Here is a 23,964-nt window from a genome sequence, read left to right as displayed (position 1 = left end):
CTATAGCATTATCAAGAAAAAGGCCTCACTCAACAAATTAACACAAGGCTTGAAAGAAAAAGTTGGGGTTCAAAGGTATGGCAAGAGATTGGGTTAAACAAAATAGAGTGGCAAATAGAGATTGTTAACCCAAATGAAAGTTTCATGAGCTAGCATTCATAGTCCATATGCAAGATAATTTTAAAATCAAATTAAAGTTCAAATAATATAGAGATGCAGCAATGATCATGCAAGCTTTACACTAGAAGAAAATGCTTTCAAGTGACACAATGCTTTAAGTCTAGACTCTTCATTTTTTCCCAAAGGTTAAACAAGCACCAATGAACTATAAATGAGGGCTGTGGGTTCAATCCTAAGATTCTACTTCTAACAAGGTAGCTTCATTATTATCCCAAATGCAAATGCAAATGCATATTAAATGCTTCTAGACTCAATCCTAAACACAAGAATGAATATGCAAAGCTACATGTATTTGTTTTTGTTTTTTGAAAATTTTCAAATTTTTTTGATTTTTCTCAAAACAAAGCTATTAACAATGAATCACACAAAATATTAAAATCAAAACAAAACACAATGTTAGATGGTTAGTCCCTCCCCCAAACTTAATTCACACAGTCCCTGTGTGAGAAAAGTCCAAGAGAAAGACTAACAAAATAAAGAAAACAAGACTCAAATGATATATACAATGGAAAGTTAGGACCATACCTTGTGCCTAGTTGTGAACCTTAGGGAATGGAGTGATAGGAGGAGCTTTAGTGCTCCCTTGAGATCCTGTTGAATTGGTGGAAGGAGATTGGAGGTTGATAGTAATGACACTTGAGAGAAGTTCATGAAGCTTATCTTTGTCATAATGATACTTGAGATCTAGCTTGGCTTTGGCACTTGCAAAGGGTGAAGAAAGACCTTTGTGCTTCACTTTGTACTCTATTGCTCCATCAACAAGCCCCAAGGGATGCAAACACAAAGTCATAGGAGATGAAACAATGGTGGGAGGGTGGTTTTGTTTCTTCTTCCTCTTCTTCTTGTCAGCAACTTTATTTGCTTGACCCAAATCCCCTTCTCTAGAATCTCCTTTGAGGTCATCAAATAAAGAGTCTAAACACTCACCATCAAAAATGTCCTCATCAAGCTTTGTAGTCTCTTTAATACCCACTTTATCAACTTGGAGCTCTTGATGTTGATCATTCAAGTCTCTATGCTCTTCCTTAGTTGCTACTTCTTCACTAGTGATTGTTCCACAAAACATTGTAGAGGAAGGTTTGATAGGATAGGATGTGTTGGGATTCACATGAAGAAGAGTTACTCTCTTATTTGGGAAATCAATGCTTGCCCCCACAGTGTTGAGAAAGGGAGTTCCTAGTATGAGAGGCAGCCTGTTGGTTTCTTTCATCTACCATGAAGTCTGTTGGAACAGTGCAATCACCAACTTTGAGTGGATAGTCTTCAATCAAACCAAGTGGAGATTTTGAAGAAGCACCTCCAAACATGATGGAAGAAGAGGGTTGCTTCATGTCTTTGATCCCAAGACTCTTTAACATATCAAAGTGACATCACATTAACACTTGCTCCTGAATCACATAAGGCATCATCAAGTTGTAAAGCACCAAGTGAGCAAGGTATAGTAAATCTGCATGGATCTTCAAGCTTGGAAAGTGTTTTTGGTCTGGGTTGTTGTTCACTTGGTGAATCAAAAATTCCCATGATTTCTTCCACCTTCTCTCTGTTTGCTAGAATAACTTTGATGAACTCTATCTGGCTAGGAACTTGAGACAAGCTATCCACATAAGGCAAAGGTGCTCCAACTCTATTCATATTAGCTTTAAAACTTGAGAGCACTTTCTTTTTGGCCTTTGTGAGAACCCTTTGTGGAAATGAAATTGGAGGACTATAAAGAGGAAGAGCAACACTTGGTTCATCTTTCTTTTCAACCTCCTTGGCAACTATCTCCTTACCCCTTGATCCTTTCTCAGTTATCTCAACTTTAGCAACCACCAAACCCTCAACAACATAACCATATAGGAGAGCAGAGATCTCTTCAATAGACCTTTCATTCTCATCAGCATGGCTATCCATTTTTGATTTTTCGAAATTCATACTAGTGACTCTGTTCACTTCTTCCTTGAAGATGGCATTGCAAAACTCCTTTGGGTTTGGTTCTGGTTTTCCTGGTAAAGAACCCATTTGTCTTGTTGAAGAGGAAGAAGTTTGTCCCTGGACCTGTGTTTGCAACCTCTCAATCTTGGCATTTAACTCACCATATACATTCTCAACCTTGTTGTGCATGGCTTTCATTTGTGTGGCAAGTTCAATGGCACCTCTCCCTTGTCCTTCAAGGATTTGTCTAAGTAGAGCAGTTGTGTCATCTACTTGACCTTGAGGATGTGGTGCATTCATTTGTTGCTGAGGATGGGAATAGGTTTGAGGCTTAGCTTGATAGTTCCCTTGAGATTGGGGTTGATAGTTTGGTTGTGAAGTAAAACCAGGAGGTTTTTGTGGTGGATAAGTCTGGTCTTGTGGGTTCTCCACATTGTTGCTGCGGTAAGAGAGGTTTGGGTGGCTGCGGTAATTAGGATTGAACTTGTTATAACCCTGGCCACCTACATAGTTGACCTCTTCTTGACCTTCAACACAAGCTTTCATACCCTCTTGATAAAGTTCACAATCATTGAAAAAGTGAACTTGCTTTTGATTGGCACTAAGCATCTTATCCATCTTATCATTTAAAACTTTGATCTCCTTGCGGTGCTGCTCATTCATATCAGAATAGTCCCTTGGAGTTCTATCATAATCTTCTCCATAGTTGCCATCACTTTGAGCAAAATTCTCCACCAAAGTCATACCAACATCAACATCTTGCCCAAGGAAATTACCATTACTTGCTGTGTCAAGCAACATTCTTATCTTTGGAAGCACTCCTCTATATAATGTGCTGAGAAGAGACTCCTTAGAGAAGCCATGATGAGGACATTGCATAGTGTAGCCTTTGAATCTTTTCCATGCTTCACAAAAGCTCTCATTTCCTTTTTGAGCAAAGCTTGATATTTCATTTCTTAGCCTTGTTGTTCTAGTAGTAGAGAAGAATTTGGATAGGAAAGCTCTCTTACATTGATCCCAAGAGGTAACTGAGCCTACTGGCAGGTTCTTCTCCCAAGTCCTAGCTCTATCACCAAGAGAAAATGGGAAAAGGCGGAGCTTGAATGCATCTTCAGAGATGCCATTGATTTTCACTGTCCCACACATCATGTCAAACTGATCCAAGTGGTCATGAGGGTCTTCCATAGGCAGACCATGAAACTTTGAGCTTTGTACCATGTTGATAAGACTTGACTTGATCTCATAGTTATTGTTCTCAACAAGAGGTGCTCTAATTCCCATGCGGTTCCCATGAATGTTTGGTTGATCAAAAGTTCCAATGACTCTTGGTTGTCTTGGAGGATGGATATGAGCTTGTTCAACATGGGGCTGGTCATTTCCATTGTGACCAGCTGGGGGTGGAGGGTTGTTATCCATAGCTTGGCGGGCTATTCGGCGATTTTCTCTTTCAAAACGGCGAATGTCGTCAACACGCTCAACTAAATTTGCTTGGCCTTGACTTCTCAAGTTCATACACCTTGCAAAAGAGAGTTCAAACCACCAAAGCAAACCAAGTAAGTAACAATGTAAAGTAAATGAATAGGCTCAAACAATGTTGAAATCCTAATGAGTGAATTGAATGCAAATGGGCAACGGCGCCAAATTGATGTAGTATATTTCAGTCAATTAAATTATCAATCCACAATCTGCATTAATCAACTCACTAAGAATACACAAAGTTGTTTAATCTATTCTTAAAAAGAATTGGTTTTGTTGTAACAATCTTAACTAGCAAACAAATTAAAGAAAAGAAACAGAACACAACTAATAACAAACTTTGAATCAAGATTAAACAAGTGAACCTTGGGCAAGGTAATTGACTTGGGAGATAGCTAACCAATCCTAGATGTCCAGGCAACAATCAAGAACAATCCTATGGCTAAGAACACTAATGCAAATCAATCCATTTCCATGGTAGAGATTCCTATGCTAATCAAGTGATAATCAACATTTTCCAAAGGCAATCACAAAGCTAGCATGCATTAAGAACAAGTCTTAATACCACTAAGCACCCTAATCATCAATTTCCATTGGCTAGGAGTGCAAAGCCCTTGAATAGTTTGGTTCAAGAATTTCATCAAACACCTTCTGGGCAATGGAAATCCTAATGTCTAGATTCAAGCTTGATCAAGGCTTTCCAGAATTATTAACACTAAACAAGATAGGAAACACATAAATAAGACTCTAGACATCAAAGATCAAATCATATATCTCCCTAATCTACCTAGCCCAAAGTTCTAATGATCTACTCACTCATCATCATGATCACACAAAGGAAATAGTTTGATCTTTGTGAAATCATAATAAGAGATTATAAATTAAGAGATTTGAAAGAGAAATTGCTATTAAAAAACTTAGAAGTACTCCATCATTCAACAAACCAAGAGTAAATAAGCTTAAGAATCCTAAGTGGCTGCTAAACAAGAGATAAACAAAAGATAAACCAAAAATAAGATATAAGAGATAAGTCTCCCTTTAATAGGGTTAGAGTATTGGGATGGCCGCTGGTCTTCACTCGGCCACCGTTTGGCCGCTGCTCTTGGCCGCGTGTGGCTCCTGTCTTCACTCTAGCTGTATATATGTTCACTCAAACAGGTATAACTCTTTACACGCACATCTGATTGGCCTGAAATCACCTCCATTGCAAAGCTTACTCAATTTCCAATAACTTAGATGAAGAACTCTGGAGCTAAATCCCAAAGAAAGGTATTCATACGAGTCGATCTTTGAGGGACTGTAAACTGGTTCCAAATCATCAATCATCTTGTGTGCATCCAAAGGTGTGTCTTCCATTATATTGCTAATTATTGATTTATTTGGCTCCAAAGCACACTTCCCTTGTACATCTCTACTCCATCATCTGAGATAACAAATTTGATGCAAAATGCAACCTAAACAACCTAAATGCTCATGAATATGCACAAAACAATGAAGAATTAAGTTCTAAAATTACATAAAAACACAAAATATCAAAATTATTAAAACCAAAATCCAAGGTATATTGGAGAGATTTTTTTTAAATGCATTTTTAAAAATAATATCAAATTTCAATCTTTAAAATTTTACAATCTAAAGAACTTATATACTTTAAATTTATGATCAAATAAAATTTCCTCAATTATAATATTAGTAATCCATGCTCCAATGCATCAAAAAGTTTAGATATATTTTGACTTTAGATGTAATTTCGTAATGTGTATTAGTATTGAAGATATGCCACTGCTTAAATTCTTCAAATCGATTAGTATATGTTGTTGAAAATAAGAATATATAAAATATGTTTTATAGACAAAATATATTTTATAAATATATATTGGCATCCTAATATAATACAAACTCTGATCAATTCCTGAATTTACAATCATTCGTGTCATCGATAACTCCATAATTTTTTCTTTCTTTTTTATGTGTTGAACATTATATATTTTGTTATCAGTGACGAGTCATTGTAATTGTTATATTATTTTGGAGTAGAATGTATCTTAATAAACCACTCTCTCTTGATTTGGTTTGTCCCCAAACCTCGAAACATGTATTTGGATATACTTATCCAATCCATGATGTTGCCTAAAGATCACCGTTGACTTTTGTTTTCGTTGACATATTTTAGTAGCTTTTTTTTTTGTTTGTTTGATAAAACAGTTGTTATATTATTTTAGTAGTTACGTTGTATATATTTGACTTTTATATATTTTCAATATTATATAATATATATACTTTTAATCAACTATATTATGTTTGCTCTTATTTATACGAGAATAATTTACTAAGCAAAGGTTGCCCAATAATACCGAAAAAGTGAAGTTTATTAACTTATTAATAGCTGATTATAATGTAGAATGTTGGATCATTTTCCTTTTTGAAGATTACCCGTTACTTGGTTATTAAAATGAAGCATTTGTACGCTATACATTGGCATGTTCTAGGCTTTGCCAACGTAAAAATATTTAAAGTTATGTTACGATTAATGACTTTTCTCGAAGAGACGTGCTCTTCGACTGGATTCATGTCCCACAAGACACTGAAGCATGCTTGTTTTACACAAGTCCACGTATTTATGCTTCGAATAGTTTTTTTTTCCTTTTCCTGCGCTTGCTTTTTCCAAAACTGATGTTTTCTCCATCTTGTGATTGTGAAATACAGATCTATGTATTATATACTATATTAAAATATGTACTGGTAAAGCATGATCTCTATGTTAATTTATTATTGTACACTGTACAGATAATTATACAAAACCGAATTAAATGGGTCATTTGAATTATCTTTACGTATCTCTGTTAGTTTTTAACTCTTCTTTTATTAATTTTATTTGAACCAGTTAAAATATGGATGTAGTTGCGTACAATGATTTGATGATAAACGTATTTGCTTGCGTAATTTGATAATAAAATTCGTTGACAACTTTTTCGTCAAATCATATAAAACTATATGTCTACTTATCACTTATGAGTTTTGACAATCTCTTTTCCTAATAAAAAATATAGTGCAAACCTATCGTGCATGTCTTCTTGCACAATGTGCTATATGCTTGCAACAAAAAAAAAAAAAAAAGGAGTTCCATCATACTTACTAAATATTAATAGTTGTCCATACCATTTATCTAATTTTTATCTCATCGACTGCCAAATTTTTCTAGCTGTCTCTACTTTGTTTGAGAATTTGGCTGTTCATGTAAACACGTAGACATCTTCGCGCCTCGCGAAATCTGGCAACACAAAAAAATGCCAAGTCGATAGAAATATATAGATTCGAAAAAATGAGAGAGATATTCAGCAGGAGAAGAGATAAATAGTCGACAGAGGCAACGAGAATGTATGTATACTCTTACCCTTTTTATGTTTTTTATTTTTTGTCTTCCCAAGCAATAAATTATGCATGTATTCACTTGTTGTTTATATGATGCTATTAAGATAGAGGGTGATTGGGTGGTCGTGGCCATTTTAAAATAAAATCTGAAGTGTAGTTTTGGTTTTGGAACATCCTATCACGTAACTCGGACTCACTGTTATATAAAACTATTAGACAGATCGACTAAATAAGTCAAATGGTTAATTATATTTCTCTCGGCGATCAAATTTACATTTAAGAACTCAAACGTGAGCTATATATATCAATTTTTATGTGTTGGTTGGATTGGATTGGACACGATTTTGCCACCATATTTGTAGATCTCTCTCGAATAAACATAAACTTCGCCTTAAACAGATCCAAATAAAGTTTACAAAACTTTTTATGAATCCTACATCAGAAACTTGACTGCGTCTGCATCATCAATTCCTCGGAGAACAAAGAGAGACCTAAGAGTAAACAATATAACTCCACCATCCAACATTTATAATTCTAGGATTTCTTCTAGACCCAAGGGTTCTTCTTCTCTGATTTTGAACTCCATCCAGCGCTTGTTGTTTTCTGGCAACACAACAAAAAGTACGTTAATATTATCTCGTCTCAACACAACAGTGTCACAATCCCTCTCAGCTTATTTCACACTTGTGTACTGACTATTAAAGTCGAAGTTCAACTAATACTTGCTATGATTCAAGTAAATAGACATCTATAGGTAAAGGTTGAATGGGGTTATATAATATGTAGGAGGATTTCAGACTATTTTCGCTTACCGATTTCAGCTTCTTTGCTCTACCCCGAATCCTGTTCCTGGCAGGTTTCAGCTTGTATATCCGAACCATCCAATGGTGACTCGTGAAAACCTGATGCCAAAACCAGTCATATTTACCAGAATCTAAGTAGAATCAATGCGCCCCCGGTTTGTAATAAATAACTTAAATCTCACCTCTTCGAAATGTGTGAGCTTAAAATGCTTCTTCCCAATCTCTGTCCGCCTCACCCGATCATAACCTTTACCATCTGTCTCTACAAACCTGAAGAAATATATTAGAAACTGAGCCTTGTAAAGAGCGTTAAAGGTTACACTTATAGGAACGCCGAACGCATCGTACCTGTAGTAAGAGAGCTTGTACATAAGGCAGTTCAACATTGTTGGAGTGGCCTCAGAATTAATCCGGTATTGGCCATCTCTCTTTGCAAAGCAATTAATAGGTAACCAGGTTCAGATTCAAAGTCTTCAAAATTAATCAGCCATCACAACTTGTTGCTAAGACCAAAAGAAACGAAACGAAACAAAACAAAAAGCAAAAAAAGTACCAGATAATCAGCTTCCTTTATATGAGGAAAGACACCGCCTCCAATACGAACCATCCACAGAAACTTGTTAATATCATCACTTGGGTAACCAATAAGACCTGATGAAATGATTGTCAAATTAGAGAATATGCGTCAGCAATAATACATCAGAAGACAATGTCATGAGCCAGACACATACCACCAAAGACGACAAGAACATATTTCACATCCAAGGAGTTGAAAATTTCCCACGCCGCCTTTTCTGGAGATGACATTGCAGTGCCAACAGTTGCAATGTGAGTATTATTCCAGGTATTGTTGTCAACAATAACAGTTCTATTAGCCATAGCTGTCGTCTGATAACCATAGTCCCACCATGATGCCACCTACATGATTTTGTTTTTGCAATACCAAACTCAGGCAACTTCATATATCAAAGACAACTTATACCTCTACCAAAAGAAACTTAATAGGATCCAAAAACTGGCTTGTCTTTGTCAAAGTAACTTACTTTATCATCCACATCAGTATTATGGCTTAACCATGCATAAGATTCTCTAAAATCATCGAAGACGTGTAGGCCATCGCGTGATTGAGATGTCAATACTATTGATGGAGCTGAGTATGCTTCTGCAGCAGCCCAGACACAATGAATCTACAAAGCAAAGGTATGCATTTGGAAGCCTTATCATCTGTAATCTGTCGTTTAAACTAACTGTAAAAGATGGGACCATAAAATAACAGCTCGAAGAAAGTCTACATACCACATAGAAAGCACCCAACATTATAAGGAGAAGAAGCGCAACAATAGAGGTTTCAAGTGGCAAAACAAGAGCCTTCTTCTTAGCCTTGGACTTAACAGAAGGTTTATCAGCAGGTTCCCTCTCTTTTTTCTTGCCCTTTTTAGAGGACCGCTCTTTTACAATTTCTTCACCCTTGTCAGTCTTACCAGCAGAAGCATCATCTTTTGGGGCATTGTTCGTATCCTCTGCCTAACAATAGAAACACCCATTTTTTTTCCAGAACTTGGTCAGCACAGAATCAGGGAGAATTAAGTAGAGAGAGAAGCATACTTACATCATCTGTGGAATTAGACGATCTACCTAACTGGTATTTGATGGAACCCGTGAAAACATCAAAAGCTTGAGAGAGTGCAATCCCAGACATGATGCATGCTGCTGGAGCGAGCACGAGCATAAGACGAACCTAAGGGATCAGGAAGACATGTGAATACAGGGTTGACTACAAGAACTAGGCAATAGAAAGATGAAACTGGAATTCGTAAACATGCAACTCACCATAACTCCAGAAAAGTATACAGACATTACAATGTAAAGGACCACAAAAGAGCTGGAATCAGATAAAGGCGAAAAGCACGCCTACCACCAGAAGATAAGAAAAGTAAAGAATCAACACAAAATATATGGACAAAGAGTCATTTTATGTAGTACAATATCTAACTACAATCAAAATTTAACTCACAATGATGCCGGCAGGGACCAAGAAAGCCAAAACATTGATATCCATGAAATAAGACGGCCAAGTTGGAGGTTGATGTTCACTGACACTTGCAATAATTGGAATATACTTGCTTGCATAAGTTCTGATGTAAGATAGATAAAACCAAGAAAAACGGAATGTCAGATATGTTACAATTATAAAATGATAAAGCAGAATTCCTGAAATGTGGACAAGGACATACTCAAATTTGCGAAGAAACTAAATTGCTAGGGAAAAAAAAAAGATAGAAAAACTAGAACAACTCACGGATCAAGTAGACTCAAACTCCTACCACTCCATCCTCCTGTTGGACTTGAAGCCACCAATGCCACAAGGATTGCCACAACTATGAAACACACAACCCTGTCAAAAATATTGGAGCATAGATAAACATTTTACCCCATGACGCATAATCCAGGAAAGCTAGAGGTTATCCCATCTCTATGGTAAATGGTAATTGTAGACATGTCAGAGAGCAGCAGTATAAAAAAGCTTACATGCCGATAGACACAACAAGTGTCACAGCAACTTTGAACATTTTAGGAGTAAGAATGCCTTTGATGTAGTATACGAGAGCGACAACGTGGATGATGATGAAGACCTGCATAAGTTATCGATAAGTTTTTATTTACATCAATGCACTTTACTACGTACACATATTAATATATCTCCCAAGAGAAAATTTAGAAGGCTTCAAAGTTCTATCTTAAATAACTCTACAGGCATCAACTAGTAAACTAGCGTCCACAAAACTATGCACAAAACCGCACTAATCCATGGTCAACTTACACGAAAATTCAAAATCAATACTGAGCATTAAATGAAGAGGCATAAATAACAAAATAATGAAAAAGCAACTCACCAAAAACGAGGCAAAATGTTCAGAAGTCAAAACGGCATTGAAACCAACAACAGGCACCAATGCAGCTAACAACGTGCCTAACACAACCTGCATACGCATGGGAACAGTTGCTGTCAATAATTTTTTAGTAATATGTCCTTTCAACTATTTTCAGCATCTTATGTGATACATAACCACTCCATTCCAACATGGGATGACAAATAATTTCAGAATAATACTAAAGAATGTTATCTATATTCGTGAAAACCATCTGAATCATCATTCACGGATCTTCATAATTACGTCTCCAATGGACAGTTCAAGAATGTCTTAAACAATTATGTCCCTTATATTTCTCAATCATATTACGAATTCAGTTTTTGTCACTCACTAATAGCTAGAGTCCGACCTTGGACAGAGAATAATATACTTAGTCTCACTTGTACATTTTAGACTTTTCAAGGAAAAAAAACCGAGAAAGGAAAGATTCTTACCAACGGAGCATAGGCAATGTACAGTCGAGGAGAGTATCGGCCAGTGACAATGCACAAAAGCACGTGCATTGGTATCAGGTTGATAATGAAGGTGTAACCTCCCCATGAACATACCTAAATGATGGAAAAGGGTGAACCTGAGTAGAGAATAATAGTGACGAGGAAAAGAAGAAAAGAATGAGAAGTTTATTCCAAGTCCTACCATGTAAAAGTATGCAAGGGCATTCAGGGTGGCATAAAACAAGGAACCTGTATTTAATGTCTGCATAAAATCATGATAAGGATCAATCGGGAGAATAAACTTAACAGGAATTTGCAACTAAGAAACTGAGATTTACAAGAGAAAGCTTATGTTAGTTGTTGAAGGAGCTTTATTAATTTATACACATGCTCCATGTAGTGAAAATCAAACCAACTTTACATGCCATTGGAAAAAACGCTAACCTTTATGTAAAGATAGAAAGTGAAGATCAAAGCAAAAATGGCAACAGCTTCATTGTCATAGCTTCCAGCTACAGATCGGGATATATATGAGGGAACCTGCAAAGATAACCATTTATTTAGCAAAAAGAATTAACATTCTAAAGAATCGCATAAATAGGCTTTTGTGGCAACTGGCAAATTCCACTAAACGATGCACCAATGCTGAATGGTGTACATGACATCATATAACCAAGCAATAAGCAATTTAAAGTTATAGTCATGATGTTCTCGGAACTCAAAGCTGTTCAGAACTCTTCCAAAACATCACTTGAAGAAAATTTCCATGTAAACCAATTGAATAAATTACCATGGCCAAAAGAACAGCAGCTGCTAGTCCTGCCCCGGAGCCTTTAACTTCCTGTTACAAAGCAAATACAATGTTGGATTCACTGATTCTGGAATTTACTAGTGAAATCATAGTAGAAAAAAAAAAAGACAAACCTTGGTCAAAAGGTAAGTTGCCCAGGATGCGAAAGCTGAGAATACAGGTGCAGTGAAGACACAAACAGTCTCTACTGATAGAGGAATGTTTAGTGAATTTAAGAACCTGTGGCAGATGGATACAAACATTACAAATTTAAACCTAACCCATACAGATGTATCAAATAATTGCTGGTAACGGTGACACTACACTCACCACCAGATGGTTCCAGCAGTCAAAGTCAACCCAGGGTAAACAGTTCCTCCAATCACACGGCCAAGAGGATACCTAAAATCAGATAAATTGAAACATAAATAAATAAAATATGCTATTGAAGATAGCAATATATCAAGAGATCCTAAAAAATTACCAGGTCCGATCATCAAACCAATTCCAGAACTCGTATATTCCATTCTTCGATAAGAACTGAAATAAACAACAAATTAATATAGGAGAACTCTCGCACACAAAGCTAAAATAAGTATTCCTGAATAATAAAGAAAAGAGAGTGAACCTGAGTGACTCTATAATTGAAGTAAGGATCAAACTCATGAATCACACTTTCATACTTTATAACCTGAAAATAATCAAAAATGAAAAAGTATGAGGTTAGTAACATAAAGTAACACAGAGACAGTGTGTGGGAAGAAACGAAGCTACACCAATCAATGGCAAATTATGAGATCGGATCTAGAATAGTCGGATCTAAACTAAGTCCGATCGGATCTTAAAGCCTAGCAATATTTTAGAACACCGAAAACGAATCAACCGAGCAGAGACATGAGAGTGTGAACTCACAGAGAAGAGACGGATCGAGAAAGCGAGGACACCAATGAGGACGAGGATCAGAACTGAGAGAACGTTGCCGAAAGCATGCCTCATCGCAGTCGCCGTTGCAGCCGGCTGTGGGCTCTCTAGAGCCGCCATTTTACGCGGCGGTAGGTGAGCTCTCCGGCTCGATGAATCGGATATAAAGAGAGAGTGAGGAACCAAAGGATAGGGAACGACTTCAAAAAGGTCTCGGAAGGGTTTTTGGACGCGAAAACTATCTCCGGCAAAACTATCTTCTCACGGGAATTACATGGGGATGTTTAAGCTGCGGTAAAACTAAAGTGAACAAACGACTGACCCAGCCTTCGTGGATTTAACACATGTCATGTCTTCATTCGCCACAACTCATCTCATCTAATCCGGTTTTCTTGGGTAGTGTAAAGTAAAGTAAACAATCAAATCTAATCACACCGGTTAGTGGAGTTGACTTTCCAAACCGATTAACACTCCAGTCAATTGAAACCTAATCAAAAAATATATGAAGGGATAAAAGACTTTTCAATGGAATAGAGTTTGTTTAGGATGAAGATGACACTAGTGGTTCGGATTGGACTTTACAACTACGTATGGAGTAAAACTGACATTTGGACATTCACGACAGGGATGCCAGGTCTTGTGCAACATAACTAATACTGTTGTATGTCTCCGAACCAAGAGGAGTGGCCAGCCTTCACTGCTGCTACAATGGTTAAGTTGGAGACGATAAAGAGGGTTTTCTTCCGGATTTTGTTCTTTCACGTTTAATTCGTTTGAGAAATATTTGTTACACTTTTGTAAAGTTTTCAATACTGAACAATCATTCACATGAAACTATAAAGATAAGAACTCCAGGGGAAAAGTCAAAAATATAAATAACAGTATTCAAGTTAGTGTTGGTGCAAACAAAGACAACCTCAGACTCGGGATTCCCTTTTACAGACAGTGTCAACATACTTTTACAGACCAAAAACAAGTACATTAGTTTCCTTGCAAGAGAACACTAGAATTTCAAAACGTTTTGATAATTATCTATGAAGAGAACTCGTTTGCACTTTCTTTATGATAAACAGCAGACACATGTATATTTTTGAGAAACCACTGTTTTACCTGATTTCCTGAATTCGGTGCCCAACGGCACTGCCCATGCTCTGAAGACTGAACTATGAGGAAGCAGACATTCAAAAAAAGAGCACAGGAGGAATATCCATCTTTAAGCAAACAAGTTAGAATCTATTTGCTCCACATTTGGAAAGATTTGTCTGACCACAGCAACATAATCCGAAGACTTGGCCTGCCAAGAGATGGGCAACAAAAATGATATATTTAGAACTACAAATCACTTAATGGATTCAAACTACATATCAATTTAAAAGACATTGGGTCTCACTCAAATAAGTGAATTGACTGATGTAGAAAACTAAGTTGTGATACTCAAATTCTGTTCCCTAATGCATAAGAAATTCCACAGAAAAAACTAATGCATTATCAAAAGATACAGAAAAAAGGATTTATCTAGATTACGATGTGCATTAAACAAGACCAGCAATGCGATCATACGTGTAACATTTAACTGACATTCCACATCAAAAACCAAAACCAAGGTATGAGATTCTACAATAATGCTTGAAAAAAATTCGATAAACAGTGATTAAAAGACTTTAATTATGGTCAAACTTACACAAGGGTTATTTTCGAGGTAGATAGTGGTAAGCTTATCTTTAGATCCTGTAACAGCTTCTGTGATTGCTTCAAGTGATTCTATCTGGTTGTCATTAAGCCATAAATCTTCCAACCTATAGGTTAAGGTAAAATAAGGATGGTGAAAACAAAGCACCAAAGGACAGAAATCAGTCTGAAGAAAAGGGAAAGTTGAAATACTTTGTGAGGTTCTGAATGTCATCAACTGATGTAAGCTTGTTGTTCGACACATCCAATACCCGTAGGTTGACCAATGCACTCAAGCCTTCCATTTTTGAGATACCATTATGACTCAAATATAACTCTTCAAGAGCAACACAATCCTGGGCACATTGTTTTCATGCATGAGAAGAATAAAATGCTGGTTTGAGGAATAAGGATATCTATATAGAATGGTAAATAATACAAACCTCGAATCCTTTCATAGAGGTTAATCGATTACTCTGCAAGCTAATCTTTTTAATGCATCTGAGCCCACACAGGTTGACAACTTTGATACGGTTTCTTCCGAGCCATAGTTCTTCTAAAATTGTGAAGTTTTCCAAATTTTCCATTACCTGAAACCTCAATGCAGTCATATATAGATATTGCTGAACCACTGTAAAGCAAATAGAAACATCTCAAAAGAAGAGGGGACAAACCCGCAATCTATTAGACCCCAATTCAAGAATCTGCAAGTTGTGCAAGTGTTCAATCTCCATAATCTTGTTAACTTCATTTTTAGACACATAGAGTTCCTTCAGTGAGCTAGTGGCCTTGGATAATCCTTCCAACGAAGTGATTTCATTGAAAGATATATCGAAAACCAAAAGCTTTGAGAATATGCTGATATCTGGTACTTTTTCGAGCTTGTTATCTCTAAGAACTAGCTCCTGCATCAAAAAGTAGTGTGGATTGAAGATAAAGAAAACTAGATTGGTTCCAGGGCCAGCAACAAAATCAGATGCGAGAAATGCGTATTGACATATTTCACCATTTCCCAAAGCACTCATAAGATTCAGAAGTAAATAAATAAAATCAGAGAGTGGAGAATCACCTCGAGATCGGACAAGGCGTCCCAGCGAGACAAAGGCTCGACTCCGGAATCATCGATTAGGTTCTGGCGAAGAGAAAGCTTCTTGAGCGCGGAGAGCTGAGCGATCCTCGTGTCCAATCCCGACAAACGGTTCGCCGTAAGGTCTAGCTCAGTCAGGGTCGGAGGCAACTCGACCGTATCGAGACTGTGGAGCTGATAGCTAGTGAGATCGAGAACATTACTCGAATCATCGATCTCTACCAATGATTCCTCCTCCTTCTCACTGTTCATGGCTTTTTGATTCTACAAGCTCCCCTGATGACGACGACGAGCTTCAAAGGAACTTGTCTAAGCGAATGTCCCTTAAAACAAAACGTCGACGTTTCAGCCACACTTCTAACTTTGTTGCCGCAGTAGGGTTGTTATATGGAGGGCCGTAAGCCCATGGATAGGCCCATCATCAGGTCATTAGGAGAGAATATTGCAAACAGCGAAAACAGGGGACTTATGCCATAGTCGATATTTACAAAGGTAGAGAGTCAACTTTGTAGCTATTCCTACTCATACAATAGACAAGTACATAGTACATTGGACGTAACTCGTAAGCCATAAGAAGTCCAGTCTATCATCGACGCTTTGCTTGGAACACTCTATTATACCAAATAGAATGCAAAACCATATGAAACAGATCGTATCTCTGCGGTTTAGCATGCCACAGAAAGTGCCTTTGCGCCTTTCTCACAGCCATTTGCATCTTTACGTATTTCTCTTCTGGTATAGACGACAAAATATCTTTCAACCTCGGGATGTCTTTCTCCGGAATAATGGAACGCGCTCCAATCAAGAACCTCGAAGAAAGGCGGCACAAAGTTGTCTGATATAATCACAGGGACACACTCATAGAAAATAGATTCAACCACCCTCGGGCTGTTTACTTCAAACCCTTTTGGACAGATGCAGTACTTGCTACTTTTCATATGCTCGATGTAATTCATCTTGCTCGCTACACCAAACGGCATCCGACCGAAGATTTTCATTTCCGGGTCTTTGTCTTTCCAGTGCTGCAGCAGAATTGTACGTAGGTAACCGTGCATGCTTCCAGCGTAGAAAGCCAAGGTCCGCCTCTGAGAAGGCGGTTTCCCACCTAAATCACGGAGAGGATTTTTGGCAGCTCGGACATATGTTTCAGGGAGTGAGATGTCTCTTCCAATCTTGAAGCCTGCAGTTACATCTGCATTGCATAGAGCTTTAATGCAATGCTCCATGTGGTGTCTTGTCTCATAAGGTGCCTGTTTAGTGAACAAAAGTTAAAACGGTAATACTCATTGATAAAATGAAATGATTCGTACAATTTAAAGAATTCAGGAGATGCATACCCAATCATGACAAGCGACAAGAAAATGATCAGCCCCATCGGTTCTATTGAAGAAAGGGTACTTGGAACTGATGTGCTCAGTGTATTCCTTAAGAAACTGTCGTAGGTTAGTCCTGTTGTGAGAGTTACGCACATAAAGCTTGAATTCTAGCATCCGTGCACTAAATGGCATATAGTACAAGTGAGCCCTTCTGGGGTCCTTTACAGTGTACTGCTTGTTTTCTTCCATCAACTTCATGAACCATCCTTCTGATGCATACAATCCCTTGAGTATTGGAGTATGGAAAATGGGGCGGCTTCCTTCCTTATATACATAAACTTTGAGCATCCGTTCCATAAGTTCGTAACTCCTGAGATGGATAACTGAATCGGGTATGTCAAGAGTATCTTTTATAGGAAGGCACTACCAAACAGACCAAATTTGTGAACTGAACATATTATATGAACTCAGGCTTTCCCTTTTCCCTCTCTTCTCGATACTAACTTCCAAATAGAAAACTGTCTCAACTTTGGACCTTATGGCATGAATTTTACTCTTTAGACATTACAAAAAGAATGTCAAGAGATTCATATACACCTGTATCTGTATGCACCATACCCTTTTTCTTAACCAGTAAACTTAGTTTAGAATAAGGCCTATGTTCTGCAATTTTACCTCTTAAACATGGAAACATTACGGAATATTGGAGGGTGGAGTTCCCGTTCAAGTTTTGCAACAGGAGCATTCTCTATCTCCTTCCTTGCAGCTAATATCTCTTCATCTCTCCTAGAAGACCAACGCGGTCGCTACATTGGAAGCAGTATCTTCTCAATTAAAGTCTCACAGGTAAAAAAACAAACTAAAAGGGACAGCTGCAAAAATTACCATTGCTCGTGAAGTTCTACGATGCCTTGCTAAAATCCGATTCATCCCCTCGATTGTTGTCACAGTTTTTGGTGGAAGATTACACCGCATCTTCTGCTTCTTACTAACTTGCTTAGAAACTAGCAAGGTACTATTTCCAGAAACAGGTAGCTTCCCCACCGAGGAAACAGGACCAGCTATAGATGAACTAGCATTTAACATAGACCCCTTCACCTTCTTCTGGCTTTCAACCGACACATTTTGCACTTGATATCCATACTTACTAGTTGAAACTTCCGGACTTTGCTTCACACTACCTTCAACAACTTGTTTAATGACACTGACACTATCCTTTGCATCTTCAAAGCTCTCAAAATCAACAGTTTCATCAAACCCTTCATCATCCTCCGTCACATTCCTTAGACCAAAACCTGAAACATACCCATTTTTCTCTGCAGAATCCTGAGAAACGCTAACCGCAAGTGTGTTTCGTGACGGATTCATCAGCGTTTTGCTCTCATTGGGCAGTTTAAGCCTTCTGCCATCAGGCAACAGATATATCAAGGCGTCACCATATGAAAGTAACAACAAAACATGAGTAAGGGCCACAATCCCAACCAGAATAGCCCATTTACTCTTTGTTCCACTTCTTATATGTTTCCTAAGCTCAGATCTAATCTCCATGAGAAGAAATTACACAAATTCAAACCCAGAACACATTCAAGAAAACAACAACAAATTAATATAAACACTAAGATTTCCGATGATCTTTATCCTCAATTACAAATCAAAAACAGTCGTTACTCAACACTCAGAGTAGATTGAAGCTCATGGAGTGGAAAAGGCATGGATTTGAAGATGGTAGAATCTTCAGACAACGCCGACCCAAGTGAACTGTCTTGTATTTTGGTCTTCCTCTCTTTGACGACCTTTTGACTAATTTAAGCTGAAAGAACCAAACCGAACCAAAAATTCATAGATCTGGATTACTTAATAAACCGAATTTTTATAACCGGTGTGCTTAAAGCTAAACCAACCAACCAACCGGTTCAAAAGTCGCTCCACCATCACTGCAGTGTTGTTCATCACAGAGGGTCAGAGAAAATCAAAAATTACAAAAGGAGTGAAGCAAATTCACCAGCTACGGGCATGTGCGTGTGCGAATGAATCTTGCTATCAAACCCTAAATTCAACCAAATCGCCATGAAGGTGTTTGCACGAGCTTCTCCATATGCTTACAGATCCTATCTCCTCGTCATAGTCCTCTCCGTTTATATCTTCTGGCTCCGTCCCAGCACTCACCGTCCCCACCACCAAAATCTCAATCCGCAGAACGTGACTCGCTCGGAGTCTGAGACTGCGACGGAGACGAACTACATAATCCGATTTAAGCAGTACAAACCGGCGAGAAACCATCGAATTTACCTCGAAGCGAAGGTCCGATCCGGTGGTTGGGGTTGGATCGAGAGGATTAACCCGGCGTCGAAGTATCCGACTGACTTTGGTGTTCTATGGATCCGAGAAAGCGGGAAAGAGGACGTGGTTGGAGAGATTGAGAGGCTGGAGATGGTCAAAGACGTGAACGTTGAGTTTAAGTATCAGAGAGTTTTGCTTGGAGAGTCTTTTCTCGACGGGAATAAACGTCCGGGGAAGATCTTTACTCCGATGTCTTTCGAAGAAGGAACTGGTTCCTCTGCAATGGCGGCTACAAGTAACACCACATTGAACTGGAGTAGACATCTTCTCAGTCAGGTGTGAGATTGTTTAAGTTACATCTTCAGATGTAATTCTATTTGTAAATAGGAATCTACTGGAATACCTGATTTTGTTAATGGGATCTATGAGTTAATTTTTCATGTCGTAAACTGTAAGTGAGGTCTTTTACAAGTTACAATTATTCTATTTTGCAGAAGACTCAAGTTACGTCCTTGTTTGGAGCTGATGTTCTCTGGAAGAAAGGGTACACTGGTGCTAAAGTCAAGATGGCCATATTTGACACTGGAATAAGATCTGACCATCCTCATTTCCGCAATATCAAGGTACCAACTATTTCTCAATGGTTTTAGATACGAGCTGCTAGTTTTCTTTGATCTTCTACTTGTCTTGTCTTGTTAAGCTCTGAAGCTGGTATTGACGCAGTAACTTTCAGGAGCGTACAAATTGGACAAATGAGGACACTTTGAATGACAACCTGGGGCATGGGACCTTTGTTGCTGGTGTTATTGCTGGTCAAAATCCAGAATGTCTTGGTTTTGCCTCAGACACGGAAATCTATGCTTTCCGAGTGTTCACAGATTCTCAGGTAATGCATGATCACGCAACAGATATATCTTCTTATGTAGCAACTAGCAAGGGGTTTAACGTTCCTTCAACGAAACTAAATCACACATGATCCATTGATTTTTATTTGTGTTTCCCCAATTACAGTTGCTAAGATACTGTTAGGTACACGTTGATCTTTATTTTTGTCCTCAAGATAGTATAGTTGCCATACATGTTTTCCCAGATATGCAAGTTAACTTAATCAAATAGGTTATGATAAGTTTGCGCTCAGCTTGTTGCAGGTATCATACACCTCATGGTTTCTTGATGCTTTCAATTATGCTATAGCAACAAATATGGATGTATTAAATTTGAGCATTGGGGGACCGGATTACTTGGATCTGCCTTTTGTAGAGAAGGTAATCGTTCCGTAAGCTCTTGGTTGAAGTTTGCATTATCCTGTTGGGTCAAGTCGTGGAGTATTTCTTTCGAACAGGTATGGGAAATAACTGCCAGCAATATCATTATGGTGTCTGCAATAGGAAATGATGGGCCACTTTACGGAACGTTAAATAATCCAGCTGACCAGAGTGATGTCATAGGTGTCGGTGGTATTGACTATGATGATCACATAGCTTCATTTTCATCTCGTGGCATGAGCACCTGGGAAATTCCTCATGGGTACTGTATTTCTTTCCTGCTTCGACATGCCTTTTTACAAACTCTACAATTGAAGAAATAGAAATACAAAATACTTGTTTTTATGCAGATCCTAACTTGAAAATTTTGTGTACAGGTATGGCCGTATCAAACCAGATGTGGTTGCATATGGCCGTGACATTATGGGGTCAAAGATCAGTACTGGTTGTAAAAGCTTGTCTGGAACAAGTGTGGCTAGTCCTGTTGTTGCTGGTATTGTTTGTCTGCTTGTAAGTGTTATTCCTGAAGCTAGAAGGAAGGATCTGCTCAATCCAGCAAGCATGAAGCAGGCGTTGGTCGAAGGTGCTGCTAAGCTTTTAGGTCCTAATATGTATGAGCAGGGTGCAGGAAGAGTTGATCTGTAAGTTAACTTCTCCATACTGATAATCACCATTGGATTCTTTATTTTTATTTTGATCCTATTTCCGAAATTTTTTAGTGTCTAACTTTTCAACTCTTTGTCAGGTTAGAATCATATGAAATTCTAAAGAGCTACCATCCCCGGGCAAGCATTTTCCCGAGCATTCTTGATTATAATGATTGCCCATATTCCTGGCCCTTTTGTCGTCAACCACTATATGCGGGTGCCATGCCTGTGATTTTCAACACTACAATTCTAAATGGTATGGGTGTCATAGGCTATATTGAAAGTCCACCAACATGGCATCCTGCAAACGAGGAAGGAAATCTGTTGAGCATTCACTTTAAGTACCCAGATATCATATGGCCCTGGACTGGTTATCTAGCTTTACACATGCAGATCAAGGAAGAAGGTGCACAGTTCGCAGGTGAAATAGAGGGAAATGTAACTTTGAAAATCTATAGCCCAGCATCCCCTGGAGAAAGTGGGCCTAGAAGAAGTACGTGTTCTCTTCAGCTGAAACTGAAAGTGATTCCCACTCCACCACGAGCCAAACGTATTTTGTGGGATCAATTTCACAGCATAAAATATCCTCCAGGTTATATTCCAAGGGACTCTTTGGATGTCCGCAATGACATTCTTGACTGGCATGGTGATCACCTGCATACAAACTTTCACATCATGTACAACATGTTACGGGATGCTGGGTACTATATAGAGACTCTTGGTTCACCCCTTACATGTTTCGATGCTCAGCAATATGGAACTCTTTTGATGGTTGACCTCGAAGATGATTACTTTCCAGAAGAAATTGAAAAGCTCAGAGATGACGTTATAAATGCAGGACTGGGTCTGGTTGTGTTTGCTGAGTGGTATAATGTTGATACTATGGTGAAGATGAGATTCTTTGATGATAACACGCGCAGTTGGTGGACTCCAGTCACTGGAGGTGCAAATATCCCTGCACTTAATAACCTTCTCGCAGCGTTTGGGATTGCGTTTGGAGACAAAATTCTCAATGGGGATTTCAGTATTGATGGTGAGCAGAGTCGATATGCTTCTGGAACAAATATAGTCAGGTTTCCTGCTGGTGGGTTTTTGCACACTTTTCCTTTACTGGACAGCTCTGAGAGTGGTGCTACACAGAATCTACTGCAAACTGGTTCATTGAAGGTAATGAGATACCAATTGTGTCTTGCAATATTTTGTAATTGAATTGCAGTGGTTTTTTGTGATAATGCGGCTCTGTTTACAGGAAGACCCTGCTGTTCTTGGGCTTTTGGAGATTGGCGAAGGTCGAGTTGGTGTTTATGGAGACTCAAATTGCCTGGACAGTAGCCATATGGTCACCAACTGCTACTGGCTCCTGAAGAAAATGCTAGATTTTAGCAGTTCAAATATCAAAGACCCTGTACTTTTCTCAAAATTTGTGAAGAGATATTCTCCCGTAACCGTAGACGATAAACAACTGCCATCCCGAAGAACTGATGTAAATTTTTCAACATATTCTTCTGTGATCGGAAAGGAGCTAATCTGTGAGAGTGACTCCAGATATGAAGTATGGGGGACTAAAGGATATAATTTACATGTCAGAGGAAGGAACCGTAGATTGCCAGGATATCGTGGCATTGATTTGGGTCGAGGCTTGAATTCTACAGTGGAGAATACAAGACCAACGCGTTGGAGACCAGCCAAGGAAGGAGGTGAGCTTAATTCTCACAGAAGCAAGTATCTTGGAGGCCTATTCAATAAAGACGAGGTAACTCATTTTACCTTCTGGTTAACTAATAGATTTTGGAAGGACCAAAATTTTTATATTATTTTGCTCTCATATTTGCAGATTGACATGCCATTTCTAGTAGCTACTCGGTGGATCGTACCTGCTGGTGTTGCAGCTAGTGGTAATTAACGAACCTTTTTGAACATCTTTATTCTTTAGTCATCTTAATCTTTTATCGCATGATCAAAATATGATTCTTGTTTCGTAAATAGGCTATTAAAACATTTCTGATTATTCCGGTTGTGTGTTGTAGGAGTTCTAGTGCTACTAAGTATATGGAGAATCCGGCAGAGGAGGCGTAGACGAAGAAGAGCATCTGGGTCGAATCGGTTAGCCTAGCATGTAGCCTTTGTCTTGGTCCAGTCTATTTTTTCTTGTGTTGATTTAAACTGACCACCACAGAATGTAGTCTCACCTTCAATTCCAAAGCTGGCAATTTTGTTTTAGGAAATCAATTTCTAGAAACTTCACTTCTAAAAGCTAAATATTAGGAAGGAATTATAATACAACAATATATAAATCAAAGAATTACAATTTCTAAAAAACTACTTATCAGAAGTATCCAGGATTTTATGATTTTAATTTTCTGTTTTTATCCTTAACGTCTATTAGCCATCATGTGATCATATCCTATGACAAGTAAAAAATAGTTTTTTTTTTGAGCAAGTGATTCTTCTTATTAGGAAATAAATATTTTTTAAAAAAACATTTTTATGTGAAATACATCATACATAGATAACCCAAAATTAGTGTAATTAAATTTGAAATTCAAATACAGGAAGAGGCTGATATGGTCCCCAACCAGCCACCGCACCCATAATGGCTATATAACCTTACTATTTTACGTAAAAAGGGAAATTAGATTAGCCAATACGCACACATTCACTACCAAACATCTGACCTATAATTCCTCCTCTATAAGAAAATAAAATATATATCATTTGTGCTTAAAATTACAAAATAGAAAGTTTGGTCTAGCAGCTAAAGATTAAAATCATGCTAATTTGAAGAGGCTACATAGGGAGGGTAGTGGTCCTCCCTCCACTTTGGCCAGGTTTACCTGTCATCATTGGGGTTCGATCCCCATCTTCTTCATAGTGGGAT

General features: G+C 38.1%; 4 protein-coding genes, 1 non-coding gene and 1 pseudogene across 11 annotated transcripts; 2 read left to right on the top strand and 4 right to left on the bottom strand.

The window, feature by feature from the left end:
- Nucleotides 1-1,539: 1,539 nt before the first annotated feature.
- On the bottom strand, nt 1,540-3,606 carry LOC147929304 (uncharacterized). Its single transcript, XM_087480563.1, has one exon. The coding sequence runs from the start codon at nt 3,604-3,606 to the stop codon at nt 1,540-1,542; it is 2,067 nt and encodes a 688-aa protein (XP_087336689.1).
- Nucleotides 2,951-3,057, top strand: LOC147929305 (small nucleolar RNA R71). Its single transcript, XR_015578982.1, has one exon. It is a non-coding gene; the product is annotated as a small nucleolar RNA R71 (small nucleolar RNA).
- A 3,710-nt stretch (nt 3,607-7,316) lies between the features above and the next one.
- LOC104736038 (dolichyl-diphosphooligosaccharide--protein glycosyltransferase subunit STT3A) lies at nt 7,317-13,446 on the bottom strand. Of its 2 annotated transcripts, none has more exons than XR_015578911.1 (23): nt 12,815-13,285; nt 12,531-12,593; nt 12,387-12,442; nt 12,233-12,304; nt 12,037-12,142; nt 11,903-11,953; nt 11,557-11,652; nt 11,315-11,374; nt 11,113-11,226; nt 10,640-10,726; nt 10,275-10,378; nt 10,045-10,140; nt 9,760-9,880; nt 9,576-9,656; nt 9,355-9,483; nt 9,042-9,269; nt 8,789-8,932; nt 8,477-8,663; nt 8,299-8,396; nt 8,094-8,216; nt 7,928-8,015; nt 7,755-7,844; nt 7,317-7,545 (listed from the first exon to the last, which is right to left on the bottom strand). XR_015578911.1 is itself a non-coding variant. In XM_010455951.3 (23 exons), exons 1-23 carry the CDS (start codon nt 12,941-12,943, stop codon nt 7,489-7,491), a joined length of 2,337 nt encoding a protein of 778 aa, XP_010454253.2. In that variant the 5' UTR covers nt 12,944-13,446; the 3' UTR covers nt 7,317-7,488. The 2 variants fall into 2 exon arrangements, 1 of the variants encoding a protein (XP_010454253.2); XM_010455951.3 differs by having other exon boundaries at nt 8,094-8,173; nt 12,815-13,446.
- Nucleotides 13,447-13,673: 227 nt separating this feature from the next.
- Nucleotides 13,674-16,828, bottom strand: LOC104736037 (protein phosphatase 1 regulatory inhibitor subunit PPP1R7 homolog). Its single transcript, XM_010455950.3, has 6 exons — nt 15,561-16,828; nt 15,166-15,396; nt 14,935-15,081; nt 14,705-14,847; nt 14,505-14,619; nt 13,674-14,117 (listed from the first exon to the last, which is right to left on the bottom strand). Exons 1-6 carry the CDS (start codon nt 15,828-15,830, stop codon nt 14,037-14,039), a joined length of 987 nt encoding a protein of 328 aa, XP_010454252.1. The 5' UTR covers nt 15,831-16,828; the 3' UTR covers nt 13,674-14,036.
- LOC147929303 (putative glycosyltransferase At3g07620) lies at nt 16,021-18,827 on the bottom strand (annotated as a pseudogene). Its single transcript, XR_015578912.1, has 4 exons — nt 17,780-18,827; nt 17,570-17,700; nt 16,916-17,264; nt 16,021-16,828 (listed from the first exon to the last, which is right to left on the bottom strand). The product of XR_015578912.1 is annotated as a putative glycosyltransferase At3g07620 (transcript).
- Nucleotides 18,828-18,838: 11 nt separating this feature from the next.
- Nucleotides 18,839-23,325, top strand: LOC147929302 (subtilisin-like protease SBT6.1). 5 transcript variants are annotated; one of them, XM_087482809.1, is made up of 10 exons: nt 18,839-19,510; nt 19,669-19,797; nt 19,908-20,060; nt 20,323-20,439; nt 20,517-20,701; nt 20,817-21,080; nt 21,185-22,253; nt 22,336-22,839; nt 22,921-22,981; nt 23,114-23,325. In XM_087482809.1, exons 1-10 carry the CDS (start codon nt 18,962-18,964, stop codon nt 23,197-23,199), a joined length of 3,117 nt encoding a protein of 1,038 aa, XP_087338935.1. In that variant the 5' UTR covers nt 18,839-18,961; the 3' UTR covers nt 23,200-23,325. The 5 variants fall into 5 exon arrangements, with proteins under 5 accessions (XP_087338935.1, XP_087338936.1, XP_087338938.1 ...); XM_087482810.1 differs by having other exon boundaries at nt 18,843-19,510; nt 20,313-20,439; XM_087482812.1 differs by having other exon boundaries at nt 19,108-19,510; nt 19,898-20,060.
- The last annotated feature ends 639 nt before the right edge of the window (nt 23,326-23,964 follow it).

The sequence above is a fragment of the Camelina sativa genome, chromosome 13 (assembly GCF_030686135.1).
Source record: "Camelina sativa cultivar CO46 ecotype springtype chromosome 13, ASM3068613v1".
Taxonomy (NCBI): Eukaryota; Viridiplantae; Streptophyta; class Magnoliopsida; order Brassicales; family Brassicaceae; genus Camelina; species Camelina sativa.
Note: the sequence above shows the minus strand (reverse complement) of the source record. Positions and strands in the feature narration are given on the sequence as shown.

Bases quoted from the DNA above. Each gene is read 5' to 3' on its own strand.
- LOC147929302 (XM_087482809.1), top strand. From the start codon at position 18,962: ATGAAGGTGTTTGCACGAGCTTCTCCATATGCTTACAGATCCTATCTC. The intron at 19,511-19,668 runs GTGTGAGATTGT...TCTATTTTGCAG, and splicing joins GTAGACATCTTCTCAGTCAG to AAGACTCAAGTTACGTCCTT. The intron at 20,702-20,816 runs GTACTGTATTTC...TTTTGTGTACAG, and splicing joins ACCTGGGAAATTCCTCATGG to GTATGGCCGTATCAAACCAG.
- LOC104736037 (XM_010455950.3), bottom strand. From the start codon at position 15,830: ATGAACAGTGAGAAGGAGGAGGAATCATTGGTAGAGATCGATGATTCG. The intron at 14,620-14,704 runs GTATTTCAACTT...CTTAACCTATAG, and splicing joins GACATTCAGAACCTCACAAA to GTTGGAAGATTTATGGCTTA. The intron at 14,118-14,504 runs GTAAGTTTGACC...ATCTCTTGGCAG, and splicing joins ACCTCGAAAATAACCCTTGT to GCCAAGTCTTCGGATTATGT.
- LOC104736038 (XM_010455951.3), bottom strand. From the start codon at position 12,943: ATGGCGGCTCTAGAGAGCCCACAGCCGGCTGCAACGGCGACTGCGATG. The intron at 11,653-11,902 runs GTAATTTATTCA...TTATCTTTGCAG, and splicing joins CTGCTGTTCTTTTGGCCATG to GTTCCCTCATATATATCCCG. The intron at 10,727-11,112 runs GTAAGAATCTTT...ATGCGTATGCAG, and splicing joins ACATTGCCTATGCTCCGTTG to GTTGTGTTAGGCACGTTGTT.
- LOC147929304 (XM_087480563.1), bottom strand. From the start codon at position 3,606: ATGAACTTGAGAAGTCAAGGCCAAGCAAATTTAGTTGAGCGTGTTGAC.